This window comes from Diadema setosum, chromosome 13 (genome assembly GCF_964275005.1).
Source record: "Diadema setosum chromosome 13, eeDiaSeto1, whole genome shotgun sequence".
NCBI classification, from domain to species: domain Eukaryota; kingdom Metazoa; phylum Echinodermata; class Echinoidea; order Diadematoida; family Diadematidae; genus Diadema; species Diadema setosum.
In genome coordinates this window covers 11,618,240-11,636,861 of record NC_092697.1, presented here as the reverse complement: position 1 = coordinate 11,636,861, position 18,622 = coordinate 11,618,240, and the positions used below count along the sequence as shown (strand labels likewise).

The window sequence follows — 18,622 nt, the reverse complement described above, 5'->3', positions numbered from 1 at the left end:
TTACGGAATTCCTTTATCCGCCCCTGGTTTTGGTGCTGAAATGTTATAAGCACCCCGACTTAACCAGTTTTTGCGTTTGTTGTTGTTGTTGTTGTTGTTGTTGTTGTTGTTGTTGTTGTTGTTGTTGTTGTTGTTGTTGTTGTTGTTGTATACAGGGACGGTGTCAGTATATAGAAGTCATTATGTCTTTGTTGTTTCTTAATCTGGAATCCGTTTTTCCCTTAAATGTGCTTTCTTGATTTCGGTGGAAACTGTCGTTATTGTTGATAATGGGCCCTTCGGTTTTTTTCGCTTTGAGTAAACAAGAATCGGCAGAGGCTTCACTCGACTGTTTGTCCCTTCAGATGACTGCACTCAACTATTCTTAATCTGTTCCTAGAATGGATAATAGCTGTCATTCTGTGGAAAATAACAATGAGCTCCACACATGCGAGCAGGTATGGCGACTTTAAAAATAATCTAAGAAAAGAAAAAGGAGAAAAAAAAAACCTGGACAAAAAAAGAGAGAAATATATACCAGGGATTTATCTTTTCTGCTGTTCAGTCTTTTGACTCCTGCACATTGAGTATAAGTACGTCGAAGATCACTGCTCTCTTCTGTGGCGTCACAATGCACTGCAAAAAATGTATGCCGTACAATTTTGTGCGGTACTCTCGGCCTTTCTGCAGACGCACCAGCCCTGTTGACTGATGACTACACGACTTACCGTGTATGTATACATAGCCTTGGTTATAGTTTCCGGACTTATGGTGGTCATTTGAACTAAGTGTGTAGGGTTACAAGCTCCTCACTAATGTTTATTTGACCCTTTACTGGAGGGAAATTGTCCCGGAACAAGTGTAAGCAGGTAAGTGTATTATCTAAAAGGCTCAAAGCTTTGAAGGTGCGAGGTTGTCTCTTTGTTTCGACATCAACGTTCTTCTCGAGTTGGACTGCACAGAGTAAACCGTGATGGAGGAGATACGATTGGCGGAGGTGGATGACCCCAACATTACACATATAGAAATCGACAAGGACGTTGATATCGAAGGAGATCGCACCAGCGTCACAGCTGCCAAGAACAGAGGCACGGTGATCTATGGAATCGACGACCGACCACCATGGTACAGCACGTTCTTGTTGGCGATGCAGGTAAAGACAAGTAAATTGAAAGTTAATTGTATTGATATTGTGTTATTTTGTGTACTCTCTAAAAAAAAATCGAGGGAAAATATTCACTCTTGAAAGAGTGAATACAAAAAAAGTGAATTTAGAGTGAAATTGGAGTGAATTTTGAGTGAAAATGTTTATTTCCACTCGTTTTAGAGTGACCTCAGGGATCACCCCAAAATATTCGAGTGATCCCTGAGGTCACTCCTGAATGAGTGAAAATGAACATTTTCACTCAAAATTCACTCCAATTTCACTCTAAATGCACTCTTTTTTTGTATTCACTCTTTCAAGAGTGAATATTTTCACTCGATTTTTTTTTTTTAGAGAGTAATATGTAAATGTTTTGCATTGTTGGAAATGAAATGAAAATGAAAAAAAAAAGAAATAAAATGAAACTTGCTGTGTTGAGCAGCAAATTTAGAGATAGAATTCTCTTCAAATACAAAAATGGAACATGTGAGTAGAGTCAAATTGACACAAGATAACATAAAGACACTCATGCTAACTGAGTACCATTTCTTATATCATCCTCCTTTATCCGTCGTTAGAATGTCCGCTTTTGTCCGTCGTTCATGTTCTGTTGTGGCATTGGGCTGTCTTATTTGTTTGACGATCGGATATTTTCGCAGAAAAAGAATATTTGCCTCTTCATATATGTCTTTTTTTTAATTTTATAACTGTGCTGAAAAAGCGAATATGGCTTTCATTTATGAGCTTATAGCTCTTCCCAGATTTATCACTTTTTCGGTGCTGATAGTTAATGTCATGTCAACGTTGTATGACATACTAGTATTCTCTGACATCAAATACAATTTCATAGCTTGAATGAGTGACTGGGTTGGGAGTATCTTTCTTGGAGATGGAGTAGAGACTTCATAAAAACATAGCCATTCCCTTTAATACTACACCGACCCCTTCGACCTCTCTCTCTCTCTCTCTCTCCATCTCACTCTCTGCTTCTTCCAGCATTTCTTGGCAGATTTTACTGGCCTCTTTGCTACACCCCTCATCTTGGCGCCATATCTCTGTATCCATGGCAACCTGGACATCATCTCCAAGCTGGTCTCCACGCAGTTCGTGGTTGCTGGTATCCAGACCTTCCTGCAGACGACGTTCGGTTCAAGGTGCTCGCCGCATACTGCACCCGCCAAACAAACAAACAAACAAATAAATAAATAAACAAACAAACAAACAAATAAATAAACAAATAAACAAACAAGCAGTTTAAGTGGAGTTACATCAACATGTACCTACCGTAACAAGTTACCTGAAAAAAGAAAAGTTCTCGACGCTGAAAGAAGAGTTGAGTATTCATGACAATTGCTGATGAAATCTTAATGAATGATATGAATAAATCACATTCCGACATCACATCTGAGAATTGCTATATCCCATTTTTAATCACTTTATTTTCCTATTTTCACATTGGTAAACCATATTTAACATCACACAAACAAAACATTCTTTTTAACAAGTATGCAAGCAAATATGTGTGATATACTAAACAAAGGAACATGTTTAATGCACAGCGTAGTGATACCAAAAGTCAGTAGCATGTTCTCTTCATTCATTCAGTCATTTATTTCCAGAGGGTAAGTAAAAATACATACAAACATTACAATGAGCGCAACTTACATCATGCAAGATGCAATAAATATATAACACGTGGGGGAATCAACAATAGGCCATAATGGCCTTTCAAAGGCTGATCCCTGACTATCTAACGTTATACCTGGATCGATGCTCGGAGTGAACTTCAATATTCAAAGAAAATGAAAGTGTAGCAATTGTCCACGCACTTGTTAAAGTATCTCACAATCAACGGGTGATGGCTCAAATTACATCATGTCACTTTCTGTCTGACGATCCCTGCGCACACGGTCTTGCAAGTGAAGTTAAAAAAAAAAAATCTATTTTCTCATGGAATCACGTCTTATTTTCATACTGTCTTACAAATTCTACAGACTTCCAATAGTTCAGGGTCCTTCGTTCACCTTCCTTCTCCCTGCTTTCTCTCTGATGAACGTCCGCGGAGATTGTCCGGCTGTGACAGGTGAGCACCACTGTGGGTTTAAAAAAAACCCAAAAATGTCACTGCCTTTCTGAAAAAAAAAAAAAAAAAAACTTCAGCTGAGACGCTCAACCCCGATGAATTAAATCTAAATTAGTTGTCAATAGATCGACTGACCTGTAAACATTATGGAGCATCACTGACCTTCGGTGAGCACATGATCTCGTCACGCCTTACAGCACACATCTCTTATCAAGTCATATGACAGTCTCTTTTTGTTGTGGTGAGTGGACACTCACATTTTGCCACACCAAATATCATTGTTCCCCTCTTATGCACTATCATACGTATCGAGAAGAAACGTTGGATCTGACTAAAATCCAGAAAGGAACCAGAAGGGGGAGGAGTTTTTTTTTTTTTTTTTTTTTAACACAATAAACGGAAAAGTATTTTCGTGGGTTCGCCCTATCTTCCCATCGTAGGGGTGTGGGGGTGGGGGGGGGGGAGGAGCATTGTCCTATGGCCCAACAAACAAGCACTATCCCCCCCCCCCTCCCACCTGCATGCCACCGCCAATACCCCTACACACACACACACACACACACACACGTACACCCACACACACACACACACACACACACACACACTCACACACACAACGCTCCGCGGCCCCTGCTTTCCCTGAAATATAAAGATTATGGAATTATCACAAATGAGGTCCTCCAGCTTTCATTCCAGTGTTTCAGTCATCTTCTTGTTTCATCATTTAGTATGTATTTTTTTTTAGCCAACGCCACAAACGCATCCGAGATTCAAGAGGAGGAGATGAAGGAATTCCAAGTCCGAATACAGGAGGCAAGTTTTGCCGAATATTTGATAATATGTCGTAAACGCATTAGTTTGCTGTGGGTGGTATGCGGGTAGTACAATGTAAGCCACTTCGGGGTTCAGTTTTGTGCATGAGCAATAGCAGAATTAGGTCATTTGTACCAACAGGGCATGTTGACAGTTTTTCATATTCACTGAGATAAGGATCTGTGATTTAATGATCGTTCAAATAGACCTTGTAAACGATGCTTGCATTGGCATTGGCATTGGGCAATGATCGATAGAAAAAGATTGTTCAATTTAAGTCAAATCAATTCAAATGATTTTATTTCCACACAAAGTAATATGATGTTTAAAACGCGTACATGAGTAAAGAATTTCAAATCACTTCAATCAAATCATTTCAATAATACATAATATATACCGTCATAGTAATTTTGCCTGTATATTTCAGTAAATGAACTAAGTAAACAATTAAACGTGTTTAATTGCATATGGAAAATACACGAGAAGAAGAAATCCACAGGAAAAGCAAAGCTTGTATCAAAATTTTGTGAATTAGTCTGGGCACCTCAAGATCAGTCAAGGACTCCATGTAAGAAAATCTTGACATCATTCATGACGTCAGACAAAAATGGACAGAGAGAAAAGACTGTAACAAGGACAATAACGAAAACAACCAAAACATTGTTAATACATCTATTGCTAAGTAATGAAATTGAGGCTTTCCCAAGTGTTAATGACTACGTACCATTCTGGGCCCCATTTCATCAAAAGTTGACATGTTAGTAACTCTTGCTGGAATGGCAATTGTCATGGTAACGACATGAATCCAGCTTCCTGATTGGCTGTCGATATGGGCAGTTTCCATTCCAACAAGAGTTGCTATCCTAACACCTTTTATGAAATGGGGTCCATGTCACCTGGTCTACGCAAGTTAATAATTTTCTTTGAATATGACTGATGAATTCCGTCAGTCAAGCTTAATATGCATTATGTCATTTGAAAACAAGGTCATTATGTCGATTTTGTACCCATGTAGACATTTGCTAATCCCGGACTAGTTCAATTCAATTCAATTCAGATTTTATTTCATTTTTTTTTCTTCGACGAGAACATAGACATGAGGTTTCATAATAGGCAAAACACAGCAAACTGAGAAGAGTTTACAATAATAATATGGAACTTATAATTATTATACATTGTCATGAAAACTAAAGCGATGAAAATGAAATAACAATACGCGAACTGTGAAAAATGGAGGGACCCACTAAAAAGGCAAAGCTTGTACAATGTGGGGCCATCAGGTAAGAACATCAATCTAAAAATAAGTTGATGCACAGGGAGAAACAAAAAAACCCATCAGTTGTAGCAGAAAAACTGTTGACTATGTAGTAGTACTTTTGTGATCATGACAATGGTAACAATCCCGTCGAGTAGGGTGCATTGATATTATTCGTAAGCACCACATAAATGCAGTCTTTGCTATCGATTATGATTTTACCATGTATTTGCTCAGGACATAAATTCATATCCATATCTTATATGTCTTGTATACTGTAAAATAGCTAATGATCGTATCGCCAATTTATGAAGTCTCTTTATTGATCGTATATGTAGCTGAGTGGGGCAATCCTCATAGCCTCCATTTTCGAGATCGTCGTCGGCTTCGCCGGCATCACCAGCCTGTTTCTGCGCTTCATTGGACCACTGACGATCGCTCCTACGATCGGTCTGATCGGACTATCGCTGTTTAACGTGGCATCTTCGTATGCGAGCCAGCACTGGGGCATTGCTGGCCTGTGAGTTTATTTTTTACCTTGTGTATAAATGAATAATTGGGAACTAGAGCAATATCAAAATCATTTGCTAAAGGTATATCACACATAGATACACACACACACACACACACACACACACACATATGTATATAACACATTAATATTTGCGTACTTACGCCTATTATATCATCAAGGTTTTACATTTATTTTATGCATATTATTCCTAGTTACTTCATTGATATGCCTTTGTGCACCAATTTTTTTTTTCCCCAAATGAATATTGTTGCAAGGAATTATAATAATTTTGTATTACTTGGATATGGAAAACTGAAATAAAACTGAAATAAAACGAATATTTTGAGCTTCTGATCAAAATATAATTTTCCTCTTTCCCGCTCTTTCCAGTACGTTGGCTCTCATTGGTATCTTCTCGCAGTATTTAGACCGCGTTAACGTTCCCTGTCTCGGATTCGGGAAAACGAAGAGATTCAAGGTGGCCTGGTTCCCGCTCTTCAGGTTGTTCCCGGTTCGTGTGATGATGATTAATTACAATTTTAATGTAATTTTATGTTCCAAAATTGAAATTAATTGCTCATTTCTATTCATATCTCTCATGAGGGCAAGACGATACATGAAACAAGAGATTACGATTTAGCACTCTTTTTGAAATAGGTTGGTTTAAAAAGTAGGTCTACTCGAGTTAATTCTTCCAACAAAATAAGCCATTATACGCAGGTAGTGATAACAAAGCAACCAAATTATGAATGAGTACTAGGGAAATTGGTTAAGTTTATCTAAAACGCTGAAAACACTACCCAGAAATCCAAGAGAAGAGAATAGTTCCGGTCAGACGGTGATCCTTATCTTCGAGGACAAGCAAAGTTCGAGGGTAAACTCATAGGTAAGTATGGGGCGCCAAGTGTCGCATGGTCTCTTTCGTCACGAAATTGGTCATTTGGTCACGAAATGACAATTTTGTCGCCACAGAATGACAGCTGCGATGAAGAAATGACAATTCCGTCACGAAATTGTAATTTTGAGGCGAAAGAGACCATGCGATACTTGGCGCCCCATACTTAAATACAATCTTATCCTCGAAATTAAGGACGGCCCACCGTCTGAACGTAACTAATGTAAACAACTTGTTGCAATAAGTCGGTATAAATTCTAAGAAATATCAGAGCATACCTCCCTGGTGACATTATGTCTTGTAACAACAAGTACAGCTCCAGCAAAAAAACTTTGATAACTAGTACCTGATGAGCTTGTGAAGAAGTGCAGTAGATATATGTATTCAAAAGAGGAATATCATTTTGTATCTGTGGTCCTTCGGAAAAGTAAAGAAATCGCTAATTCCTTCATTGTCATAGAGAAATGTTATTGCCCTTCATATGTTTTCAGCTCGAATATGATGAGTTGATAAAAAAAAAATTGTTATTTTCTACATTCGAAATGTCTAAGTAAGAAATACAAACTATATGAGCGCAGGCTTTGGGAGATTATTTTCTACTTTAAGAATGAAATGAAAAGGAGAGAAATCTGAAGTAAACGCAAGTCAACGATATAGGCCTACCAGGTTCATGCGAATAGAATTATCTAGGCCTGGCGATATAGCAACCTATTCAATGTAAATGAATATAGTCGAAATTTATATTCAAAATTTGAAAAAAAAGATGGTACTGGCTATTTTTTTTTAATGTACATGTATATAAGGCCTATAGAAGATTACGGCCATTCACCTGATTGACGTCATGATCACGTGACGGATTGGGATATTTCATGTATCCAAGGGATACCTATTATCGTTAAAAAATTTAGGCTCAAAAGTCCATACATTTAGGTGAATATACCTTTCTGAACTTTTATTATTTCTTCTGAATTCTTTTTCAATGTTGATTTTTCTAGTTTCTCGTATTCATAAAAACATGTGCTATTGATATTATTATATCTCAATTTCCATCGCTGATGCATTATATTTGTAGGTGGTGCTCGCGCTCCTCATATCGTGGCTGTTCTGCTGCATTCTGACGGTAACGAACGTGTTTCCCGACGACGAGTCTTCGAGTGGTTACCGGGCTCGAACTGACCTGAACAATGAACAGCTGTCTGCCACACCCTGGTACTACATTCCATATCCAGGTATAGTGTCTTTGAATGAGACAGTTCAGCGAATTCCGAGGTAGAAGGCAGCTACAGCAGGCCTACAACTTCGGGTAACTTGTTGGTTGATAAAACTTTCTTATGTGGGTATCACATTGGCTTGGATACTAGATGGCGACCTGATGGCGACTCGGATCTCGCTGGTAGAGGAGACGTTTCCGCGACCTGCCAGGTCGCCGGGGAGTCACGAGACTCCAGATGGTCTCGGGGACGTCTCCACGACGTCTCCTTAATTGCGGCCTAGTCACGGAGACTAATATTGCCCGCGACCTTGCGGAGGCCCATGGCGCTGGAGAGACGTCGCGGAGACGTCTCTACGACTAAGAGAACGTCTGAGAGACGTCGCGATGGCGTCCCCGCAACTTCAGGGCGAATACGTCGTCACCCTGTTTGTAGACGTCTCGGACGTCGTCCTGTAGTTGGTGAGAACACCAGCCATTTTTAGTCGAGGCAGTCGCGGTGGCATCTCTTCCACTGAGATATGCTTGAAATGAGAGCTATCTGACAGTACTCTGCACATGTGATAAGGCAATGCGGTATACAATTTAATAATAGCGTAAATTGCAGGGACCATGCATAGTTAGGAGAATATTTTACTTTACGCTTTGATACCTCAGGAGATTTCTAATGCATGATTCGCGGCGCCATATCTCGAAACAACCGTGATCTCCTTATGACGCAACACAAGGATATAGTAATGTTAAACTCTAATACCCAAATGGAGGACTGTCAGACACGCGTAAGCCTTGGCTTGTTCTCCTCATGTGAATTGTTGTGTAATAACAGAACAAATTGATTGTTCCTGCAATCAACAGCCGAAATCGGTCCAAATTGCCATACAATTTTGTCATTCAACTCGCCTAAATATCTTACGCAGGTCAGTGGGGACCGCCACGGATAACTGCCCCCGGAGTATTGGGTATGATTGCAGGCTGCACCGCTTCCATCGTCGAGTCCATCGGCGACTACTACGCATGCGCCAGAATAGCGGGTGCGCCTCCACTTCCGCCACACGCGGTCAACCGTGGGATAGGGATGGAAGGTGTTGGAGGTATAATCTCGGCCTTGTGGGGAACCGGTGTGGGTGCTACTTCGTACAGCCAGAATATAGGAGTCATAGGTATCACAAAGGTGAGAATAGTTTATGTGAGTCCACACAACAAAAGCAGTTAGCGACAGCCAAAACCAAATAAACACATACACGAATCACTATAAAAATTTATACCGCTGCTGTAGTTGGCGCAACCAAGTTAATGAGTATTATTATGTAGAAATGTTGTACAGATTCACCGCAAAACAGTTACGTTTGGGGGTTTACTTCCATTACGCGTCATTTGTTCTACATAAAGTACACATGCAAAATAAAATTGATAAAAAATATCTGAACGTTCAGTGAGTAAAATCTTGTGTTCATCAATCTTTAAAGGAGGGCTTGGGATATTTCATAGCATAACATCCATATCGTTCGTAATTTCCATTCCACGCACCAGAGGTGTGAAATTTCATAGGCTCGACAATCCCGTACAACTCAGACAGGTCAAAAGAAGATGATGGGAGTTGTTGCGAGCGCGCGCGAGAGAGGGGATGAGGGGATGAACATTGCTATATTCCTGTCCAGTTTAGCACGTATTTTCTATGGATTAACCACCGTTTGGCACTGCAGCACGAGCATTTCGATGTCGAACCAATGTGCTGTACAATGTTACTATCAACGACGCAGGTCGGAAGTCGGTTCGTTGTGCAGGTGATGTCATTCATACTTCTCGTCTTTGGGCTGTGGCTGAAAGCGGGCGCTGTTCTCGTGTCCATCCCAGCTCCTGTCATCGGGGGCGTTATGGCTGCAACATTTGGTGAGTTGCCAAACGATTCAGTTATGTTAAGGAAAATTCGGCTTACAAAGTAGTCTGTGATAAAGGCGCCTGCGATAAAGACACTCATCCCTAAGTATCTACGAGTAGGACTACCCTGGATGATTTTAACAGCTCAAGCAAGAGAAGACTGTATTTACACGATGTAACGAAGAAACGTTAACGAAAATTGTCTTCGCGAAATGTTATCGCCCACTGTAACGGAATTCTCCCTCTTATAGTAACTATTTACCCATAGAGACTTGCATGAAATTGAACGATATAGCATATCGCTGATCTACATGAAGCAAATCAGTGAAATCTTGTATTATTCCACAAGGTTTAAAGTATTATACAAGTACTATATTTTACTTCAATTCCAATATTTCCATAGAAGCTTTCTGCGTATGCCCCTCACAAGATGTAAGAAAGCAGGGCTACATGGTAATAATCGTTATTATATTTCTGTTCCTATTGTTTAATCTTTAACTCGAAATGTGAAATGTTTTTTGTTTGTTTTTTTCAAATCCAGAGCGATGCAAAAGAAAGTCGCCTGGATTTTAGAGAAAAGCAATCATTTTCAGAAATAAGATTAAGTGTCTTATAAAACTCAAAGGTATGTAAAAGTTTGATATAAGAAACCGGCATTACATGTTATCGATTTCTCATTCTTATTTCATTTTTGTTTATCAACGTTGGTGTCTTCAGTAAAGTTTTGTGATGATACCTCTTTAGGTCCTATATAGGTCGGTTTTTATCGCAGATTACAGAAATGTAGAGGCGCTCGAAAAAATGGCGAGAAAATACCTGATTGCTTGGGGAATTACTATTTGAGTTAAAAGATTAAAACGAACGTGCTGAATCTCTGGTACAATTGAAGTGTTTGTGAGGTTTGATATATGTAAACATCAACACTCAAACATTGATATGCATGTAGGATATACAGCTATCAGTGACAAAATAACACGTTATTATCAACGTCGATGCGTATTGAATAGGACAGATTTTTACAGAATAATTTCCCGTATACCCACTATTGATGATTCCAATAAAATTATAATACACAGCATACCCGTTCATGCTAACGATCGGTTAATAGAATATTTAAATGTACTTCAAATCTTGTTCAAAATAATCTATCCTTTGAAATCATGGATAGTGTGCATAGTGTCCTCTCTTCCACGATTCTCCTCGTGTGCTTGTTTTAGGTATGGTGGCCGCCGTGGGTTTCTCCAATCTCCAGTTTGTCAATTTGAACTCGTCTCGAAACCTATTTATCCTGGGAACAGCGTTCTACATTGGAATAGCTGGCCCTACCTACATCAACGAAAACAGGGACTCCATAAACACAGGTATCAAATAACTGCCATCGCCAATCGGAACAGCATTAAGCAGTTTTGCTTATTCATGCAGCTCTCCATTAGCGAGTTTTAGATCTGTGACGCGAACGCTAACGCTAATTAGGTCAAATTGATGTTCTGCACATGAGCAACACAGCTGTTTCCATTGTCCAACCCGCGAGGATGCGTCGTCTTAGCGTTCGCGTCTCAGATCTAAAGCTAAAACTGGCTATTATAGGATCTTACAAAACCTGTACATACTTGAGCTTGTGAAATGACTTCATTTCCATTTATTTATAACCTCAACCCTGTTTGATTGAATCTGACTGAACTATCCGTGTGCAATATGAACATTCTAACAAAAACGTGGACTGCAATTTGATTTCACGTGCTGCCAAGCTATTTTTGATTCACTTCAACTCGATCTCGATTTCTTCTTCATCAAATGAAGTTACTTGACTCGTTGATTCATCATTATGGTAAAAAGAAGATAAACAGGATGTAAATCATATTCTAAACAACTTTCTATGTTAGGATGAAATGATGTTTTGATAAACACGTAGGAACCAATGAATTTTAAGAAAGCATGAAATTTTATTCCTGAAAACGAAATAAAATTCCCAAAATAGAAAATAAAAATGTAAAGTATACTGTTATACTTTGTTGTTGTTCATGTAGGAGCGCTTGTGTATAATGTACGCACACACGCATATACGTGTGATTGATTTCATTCTATGTCATGTACAACCGTGTATAGCACTTATTTCATTTCCAAAAATAAAAAAATGCAGTTACACTCAGACATTTGCATACATGTAATTACATAAAATCAGTATGACATTGTAATCAAGGAAAACACTGTGATGTAAGTAGGGCCAACAATAGATTGTTTGAAACGGAAGGACTGCGGAAATGCAGGGCTCGTATTTTGCCGTCTCCTCATAAACAATATGTAATTGTAAAAAACTTACAAAACTAGACAAATTGCCTTAGAAAATAAAAGAAGACAAAGAGAAGCACACATACACACAAATAAAAAAACAAAAAAACAAAACAAAACACACGCAGTTGGTCCGCACCTGACAGTATCTAGCGCGTAGTTGCCCGGAGGTGCTCACGCAAGTCCGATTTAACCGCAGCCAAGTTTTGAGCATGACCAAAACTTTTTTCCGGCTGAGACGCGGGAATGCCCGTAGAGGTCCACGCAGAACGCCAGTAGGAGGCCCTTAGCGGCAGCACTTCCCAAGCAACTCCTACGCAGGTACTTCGCAGTCCCGTATGCAGCCAAGATAATGAAATTCTATGGGATTTCAGCCATTCCATTAGAGGAATTCCTTCACTGAGTTGTCAGCCCCCACGCGACTGGTACAAAGGTCACACAGTATACTCGCAAGTATAATTTAAGTAGAACGCGTCCAGCAAGTAAGACACATACGCTGACTCGCTCAAATCCTTTTCCGGACTCAGGAATGTCCGGTATGCTAGAAAATCCCTACACGTAACAAGGCCGAGTAGCTTGCCCGGAAAGGTGTGACAGGGCCTAAACATGGTTGCGGGTAAAAAAAAAAAAAAAAAAAAATATGCGTGCGCACCTCCGGGCGACTACGGTTAAGATACATGCTAGGTACTGTCTTGTGCGGATCATCTACGGGGACCTCCGGGTAGTCAAAATTGTTCTTTGCAAGTCGCACGCAAAGCTTGCCCGGAAAGGTGTGACACGGCCTTTATCTTTTGCCATTGTGACCGCGGCTTAGTGAGTAGGTTGCGATGGGCGCGAGCCGGTCGCAATATCATTCATTCGCATAATACGCGTGAGCGAATGGTACACGTAGTATTTTGCAGGATTTTGCTGTCAGGTCGGATCGGTCTGTAGTCAATTTTATTGCCATGCAAGAACTTCAGTTAAAAATGAGAGCATGCGCGTAAGTACAGCTAGTAATAAATACACTATTCTTTTAACATGATCCCTGTGGCTTGTTTTCATGCAGGTTCTGAGACGTTTGACCAAATCTTGGTGATCATTTTAGGCACAAGCATGTTCCTAGGTGGGACAGTCAGCTGCATTTTGGACAACACTATTCCTGGTAATTACTTCTTTTTGAAGAAAAAATAGAACATGAAAATGTATACCGGTAAATGATCTCTTTAAGATTGGACACTGTGGCATCTGTAAAATGTAAATAAAGTAACATTTTTGCAGGACATACATTGTGAGTGCTTACAATGAAATACAACAAGGGGCAAACATGCAGTACTCCATTAAGTCGCACAAAGTTCAGTCTCGTTTTTTTATGGCCAAACAGGTTCCCCGGAGGAGCGAGGATTGATCAAGTTCAGCAAGATGCATCTCCAGAAAGACAACGAAGTCGACGTCGAAAGCGACTTAGGAGAGTCTGGAGATGACGTCACTTACTTGGTGAAAAAGTGCTACGACTTCCCCTTCGGTATGAAAGCTGTCCGACGATGGAAATGGACCAGACGAGTGCCCTTCTGTCCAACTTTCACCGGGTTTCGGAACCCCTTCGCGAAAGTAAATCGCTGCAGACCGAAGATATGAGATGAGTTGAGGCAACTTCGCGATGCAACTGCAGAGAAATGATATACATGTATACTATAATGATACAATTTCATATAAACCGTGAACGAGATCGATCAATCTTCTGGCAGCTATGTTGAGTTCAGGACACATTTCGTTCACTCCTGTATGTTTGTCTGGAATTAGATAATGTGAGTTTTTTGTGTGTTCGTGTGTGTTAGTGTGTGTCTCTGCATTTGTTATGTGGACATTTTGTATGACTACTATACATATGTGCGAGAGAGAGAGAGGGGAGAGGGGAGGGGGGAGGGAGAATTATCCTTATAAAGCAGAGCGGTGCAAATATCTGTATAAGATTCAGTGCATGTGATTGGTCGACCGGGCCAGACACGTCATCGCAGCTCACAAAGTGAATTTGTCGTAAAACAGGATCTCAAACTCCAATAGACAGAACTGTCTTCAAAACGGAACGTCGAACATTAACATAATCAATAAGCCTACTTTCGAATATTGAATTCTGTATGGAGGTCACTTGAAGGTTTGTTTGTTTGAATGATTGGTTTAGGTCTTTACAGTAATATACTTTCAATGTGGTCCTTTCTTACACGTACGGAAATATGTGATTATACAAATATTCTATTTACTTTGGTTGTAAATATCTCTTTAAATTTTTTAAAGCTACTCAGAGTCTTCCAATACCTGGGGTCTATTTGCTCTATAGAGTATAATATACTGTAGAGGCGATCATGAATATAATGATGTTGACACCTCAACATAAATACTTATATGCAATTTTCTCTGCGTGATATCCTAACTGAAATCTGAAGCTGTGCAAAATACCCCAAGTCAGAGTGTTTGCTTTCACACGATAAAATCCAGTTTATCTGAAATGGCAACAATAGAATCATAACTTGTCATTCTCATTTTGCTTTTAAGTCAGTTATCTACTGAAAATGTTCAACACATTAAGAAGTCAGTATTTAGATAAAGTATACGTTGACACATTATGCTTCGCTTTATTTCCTTGATGAAGGATTTTATGTATTACCTTTAGAAGAAAGATTTTATATTACTTAGAAAGTTCTTGTGGAACTATAGCTCTGGTTGACGGTTGATGTGTATTTTGAAGGATGATCTTAAATCTAGTGTAAACATATTTACATTATTGTAAAGATAACATAAATGTCATCACATCTTCATTTTGCTCTCTTGCACACCGCTACAAGAATGGGGGATAAAATCGTATGAGATAACGGTAGTTAGTATTCTACAGACGTCAAATTATATGGCTTTATTATTACATGGATTTTGGGTGGATTCAGTTAATACTCTACTGGAAGTGCTTGTCACGTTCATCTACCACAATATCGTCAGTATTATCTTCATTCTTATTTTGTCTGTTTGTCTGTTTGTATGATCGTCTTGAACATCCGTCCTCAAAAACCTTACTGTGCTACTCTTTGCACAAGAAGACACACTTTTTAAGAGTTCAGTGGTGATACAACGATACTTTCTCAATGACAGTGTACGCGTGATTTATTCTGGAGCGGGAAAAAAATGTTGGAGAATGTTTCTTGTAAGAAAAGTTACAAATAAATGACATTTGACAAGTCAGTTCGAAAAAGACGTGTTTCCCGAGCATAGTGTCTGACATTGGAGGTGTGGCCTATTTTGATATCTCACTTACTCGCACTTGGTTCTAATATCTGTTTTGCGCACAAATAAACAGGACCTTAACAGGGTAAAATACATGCTGCATTTTGTCTTTTTTTTTATAATCATCTAGCAGGATATTGTATGCAGATAAGTACTAAGGGAAAACATACCGAATTTCAATTTGTTCCAAAAGAAGGGACAATTAACGAAGTAAACCCGGCCATTTCTCGTTATCTTCAACGCATTCTTATCAGATCCGAAAGGAATCAAATTTCTGGGGCCATTATTCGCGTTGATATTCGTTACACTCGTCCGTGATCACGGTGGTGAGGGGAAAGGAAACTTTTAAACTGTTTTTTTTTTTGTTTTTTGTTTTTTTTTTTGTTCTCGAAATACCAGGACGTCTCTGCCTCCTCTCTTCAAACCCTCGATATCTCCGCACAAGTATATTTTTGGACTCGTGCTAAGTATCAAACTAAAACAGAATAAAGTGATGTCATGTCATCAGAGAATCGGCCATTCCCGACCTTTGGCTGCTTTTGAGGTACTGTATAGCGGGTGACATTTACTTCGTCAACTACTGAACTCTTGGACGGAGGTCGTTCACTGCTTGAGTTGATTGTATAGATCTTCAAGCTTCTGCGTGTGCTTTAATGGGAATTGCCTGCCGTGACGATATTATGCTGCTGCTTTACAGCATCTCGTATAACCCTATGAACTCATTCAGTGTTTGAATATTGGCCTCCGTGATTTTCCGTAATAAGAAAAAAAAAAAACTGTTGCAATTTGGAAAGTCATCCCAGTCGTTTGAAACTTCATCGCAATGTCGGCATCATTGGTGAGAGGTACGGAGGAGATAGTGCTCGATGAACTGAAGACAGATGCTGCCCGTCATCGGACGACACCATCAACGTCGAAGCAGAAATCGTGCCGATGTGATCGTCGATAGCAGACGCCTAGGGACATACGGGATCAATGATAAACCTCCGTGATACAGCACGATTGTGGTGGCTTTTCAGGTAACTCAAGCAAAAGTCTTCATCCTGTTCAAGTTAACTTTTATAGCCAAAGCATAAACACACGGCCCAATTGAAAGGCAATTCCGGATTAGTTAAAAGTTGGGCTGAAAAATAAGGAAAATTTGACAAGTACAACAGTGGAACTTGACCAAAATCGGATAAAGATTAGGGAGGTTATAAAATTGTGCAAGACTAGCACGATCCCATCTCTCTATTCAACCAGGGAAGTGTGGGAAATCTTTCCAAATCCCTGGTTGAACCAAGGACGTACTCGACATGCTCGGCCGTGCTCGGCGAGTGTCTCCTCGATTGAACAAGGCCAGGTTCACAGGTTCAACAACCATGAGGCTACGTAAGTTTTAGCTCGATATAATAACCATTTGGAAAAATATGACAATGAAACCAAGCAATGACGATGAAGATGATTGTAAAGATAAGAAGAAGAAGAAAAAAAACCCTAGAAGTAAAAGGAAGTAGAAATGAAAATAGGCATTAAAAAATCCACGATACAACAGCCGATATTCAAAGCATTCATTTAAGAGGGGCTCTGAGAGAATTATGCTGTGGCGGTAGACAAGCAGATGTGGGGTTACAACAGAGTTCATAACCACGCCATCCCAACTCTCGAAATTATAATCTCCTGTTTACCCTCATATCTTTTCATCTTCCTTCTCAACTCTGTCTCATTCTTGACAATATCAGAAAAATATATCTTCAATAACGTACAATACTCTTTTGTGCCATTTTCACCAAATTTCTGAAAGCAACATCCCACATCACATTTCAATGATCAGAATCCATTCTGCAAACGTAAATCAGACAATCACTGAGAGTGACAATGGCGAAAGAATCATTTAAAGGGGGAGTTTCCCCCAAACAAGCATGTGGATTGAGTGAATGTAGTAATATTAGTACTACACATCAGTACGGGTTGAGAGAAATAGCATAATCCATTTAGAAGTTAAGACTTTTTAAATGTTTCGTTGACGTCACGGACTGTTGTAGTCTTCTCATCCAGCGATGGCGGCACCAAAACTTTAAGAATTCATAACTTTTGAACGGATTGTCCGATTTTCCCTCAAGCTTTACTCATGTAGTATTGCTGCATTCAAGCAATCCTTGTGTTTATTGGGGAATGCATTTCCCCCTTTAACGCATGGGCATAAATGGCAGCTCTCAAAATGATCATGGTAGCATGACGAGCATAGAATTCCTGTATAAACACCGTTCTAAACATTTTTGCGAGACTTCCACACAAAGGTATATCGTCCATATCGTATAAAACGTTATAGCTATCCGGTAAATTGATCCGATGTTTGTTTATCTATTTGATTTGAGAGATCATGCATAATTAGCATTTTCAAGACAAATACGTCTCTCTGACGGAGCGGACGATTACGAATGATACCATTTCTTCTAAGTTCACGTAGAAGGCATGGTGAAGTTCATTAGCAATTGAACCTTACATTGACGTGTCATTGCTATAAGAGGGTTATAACGAGGTTATGCTGCAAAAATGAGACAATTAATGGTGATCTCATATGTAATTTGAAACGATTTGCACTTACCATGTGTTTGTGTGTATAACCTGAGGCAAAAACGTCTGCAATGAAGCTATATGAGATATTGCATTGAGGTAAACTTGTAGCCAGTAGAATGTACTTACAGAAATAATATTGAGAGTTTGTTTAGCCTTTAGTGTTTCAAGACAGAACTTTGCCCAAATGATAAAATTCAAACTGAATTAACGTCTAAGAGCATCACGCCAAGAGAACCTCAATTCGATCTATGCAAATTTATATTAGTAGGTGAAGTATCATGAAATATGATGACAAGAAGCGAATCACCGAATATCATAAAGAAAAAATAAAAATAATAATGTAAATCAGAACAAAGCCTAATGCCCTGTCTACAATGTATAGCAAAAATGAGTGGAAGCATGAAAACTTGTACAAAATAAAAAAAGAAAATGCAATCCAATTGCTTTGTGACTGGCGTTTATTCTAGTCCTTCGTGAAAATTATTGATGAACATATTGTGGAGTGAGTTCCTTCTTATAGTTGCATCATTAGATGTAGGCCTTCTGGGCTTCTATATCATTTACATGAAGAGGGTGGAGACGCTATCAACAAATGTAACTTAAACCGTCACAAATTACTGTATTACTTGTGTCTCAAACATTGATTAAATAGGACTCGAAGGGAAATGAATTCGAGCGGCCGCATGCCAACGTAACTTGAGGTTTTTTTGTCACTTCATATAGTTCGGTTCCAGCACCGCTTTCTCGTTTG

The 18,622-nt window shown here is 39.3% G+C and overlaps 1 protein-coding gene across 1 annotated transcript; it reads left to right on the top strand.

Annotated features, from left to right (window-relative positions):
* The first annotated feature begins 952 nt into the window (after window positions 1-952).
* LOC140236417 (solute carrier family 23 member 1-like) lies at window positions 953-16,644 on the top strand. Its single transcript, XM_072316342.1, has 13 exons — window positions 953-1,132; window positions 2,120-2,277; window positions 3,118-3,206; window positions 3,952-4,019; window positions 5,613-5,794; window positions 6,179-6,299; window positions 7,756-7,912; window positions 8,811-9,064; window positions 9,654-9,783; window positions 10,989-11,132; window positions 13,109-13,204; window positions 13,424-13,650; window positions 16,555-16,644. Exons 1-13 carry the CDS (start codon window positions 953-955, stop codon window positions 16,642-16,644), a joined length of 1,896 nt encoding a protein of 631 aa, XP_072172443.1.
* Window positions 16,645-18,622: the final 1,978 nt, after the last annotated feature.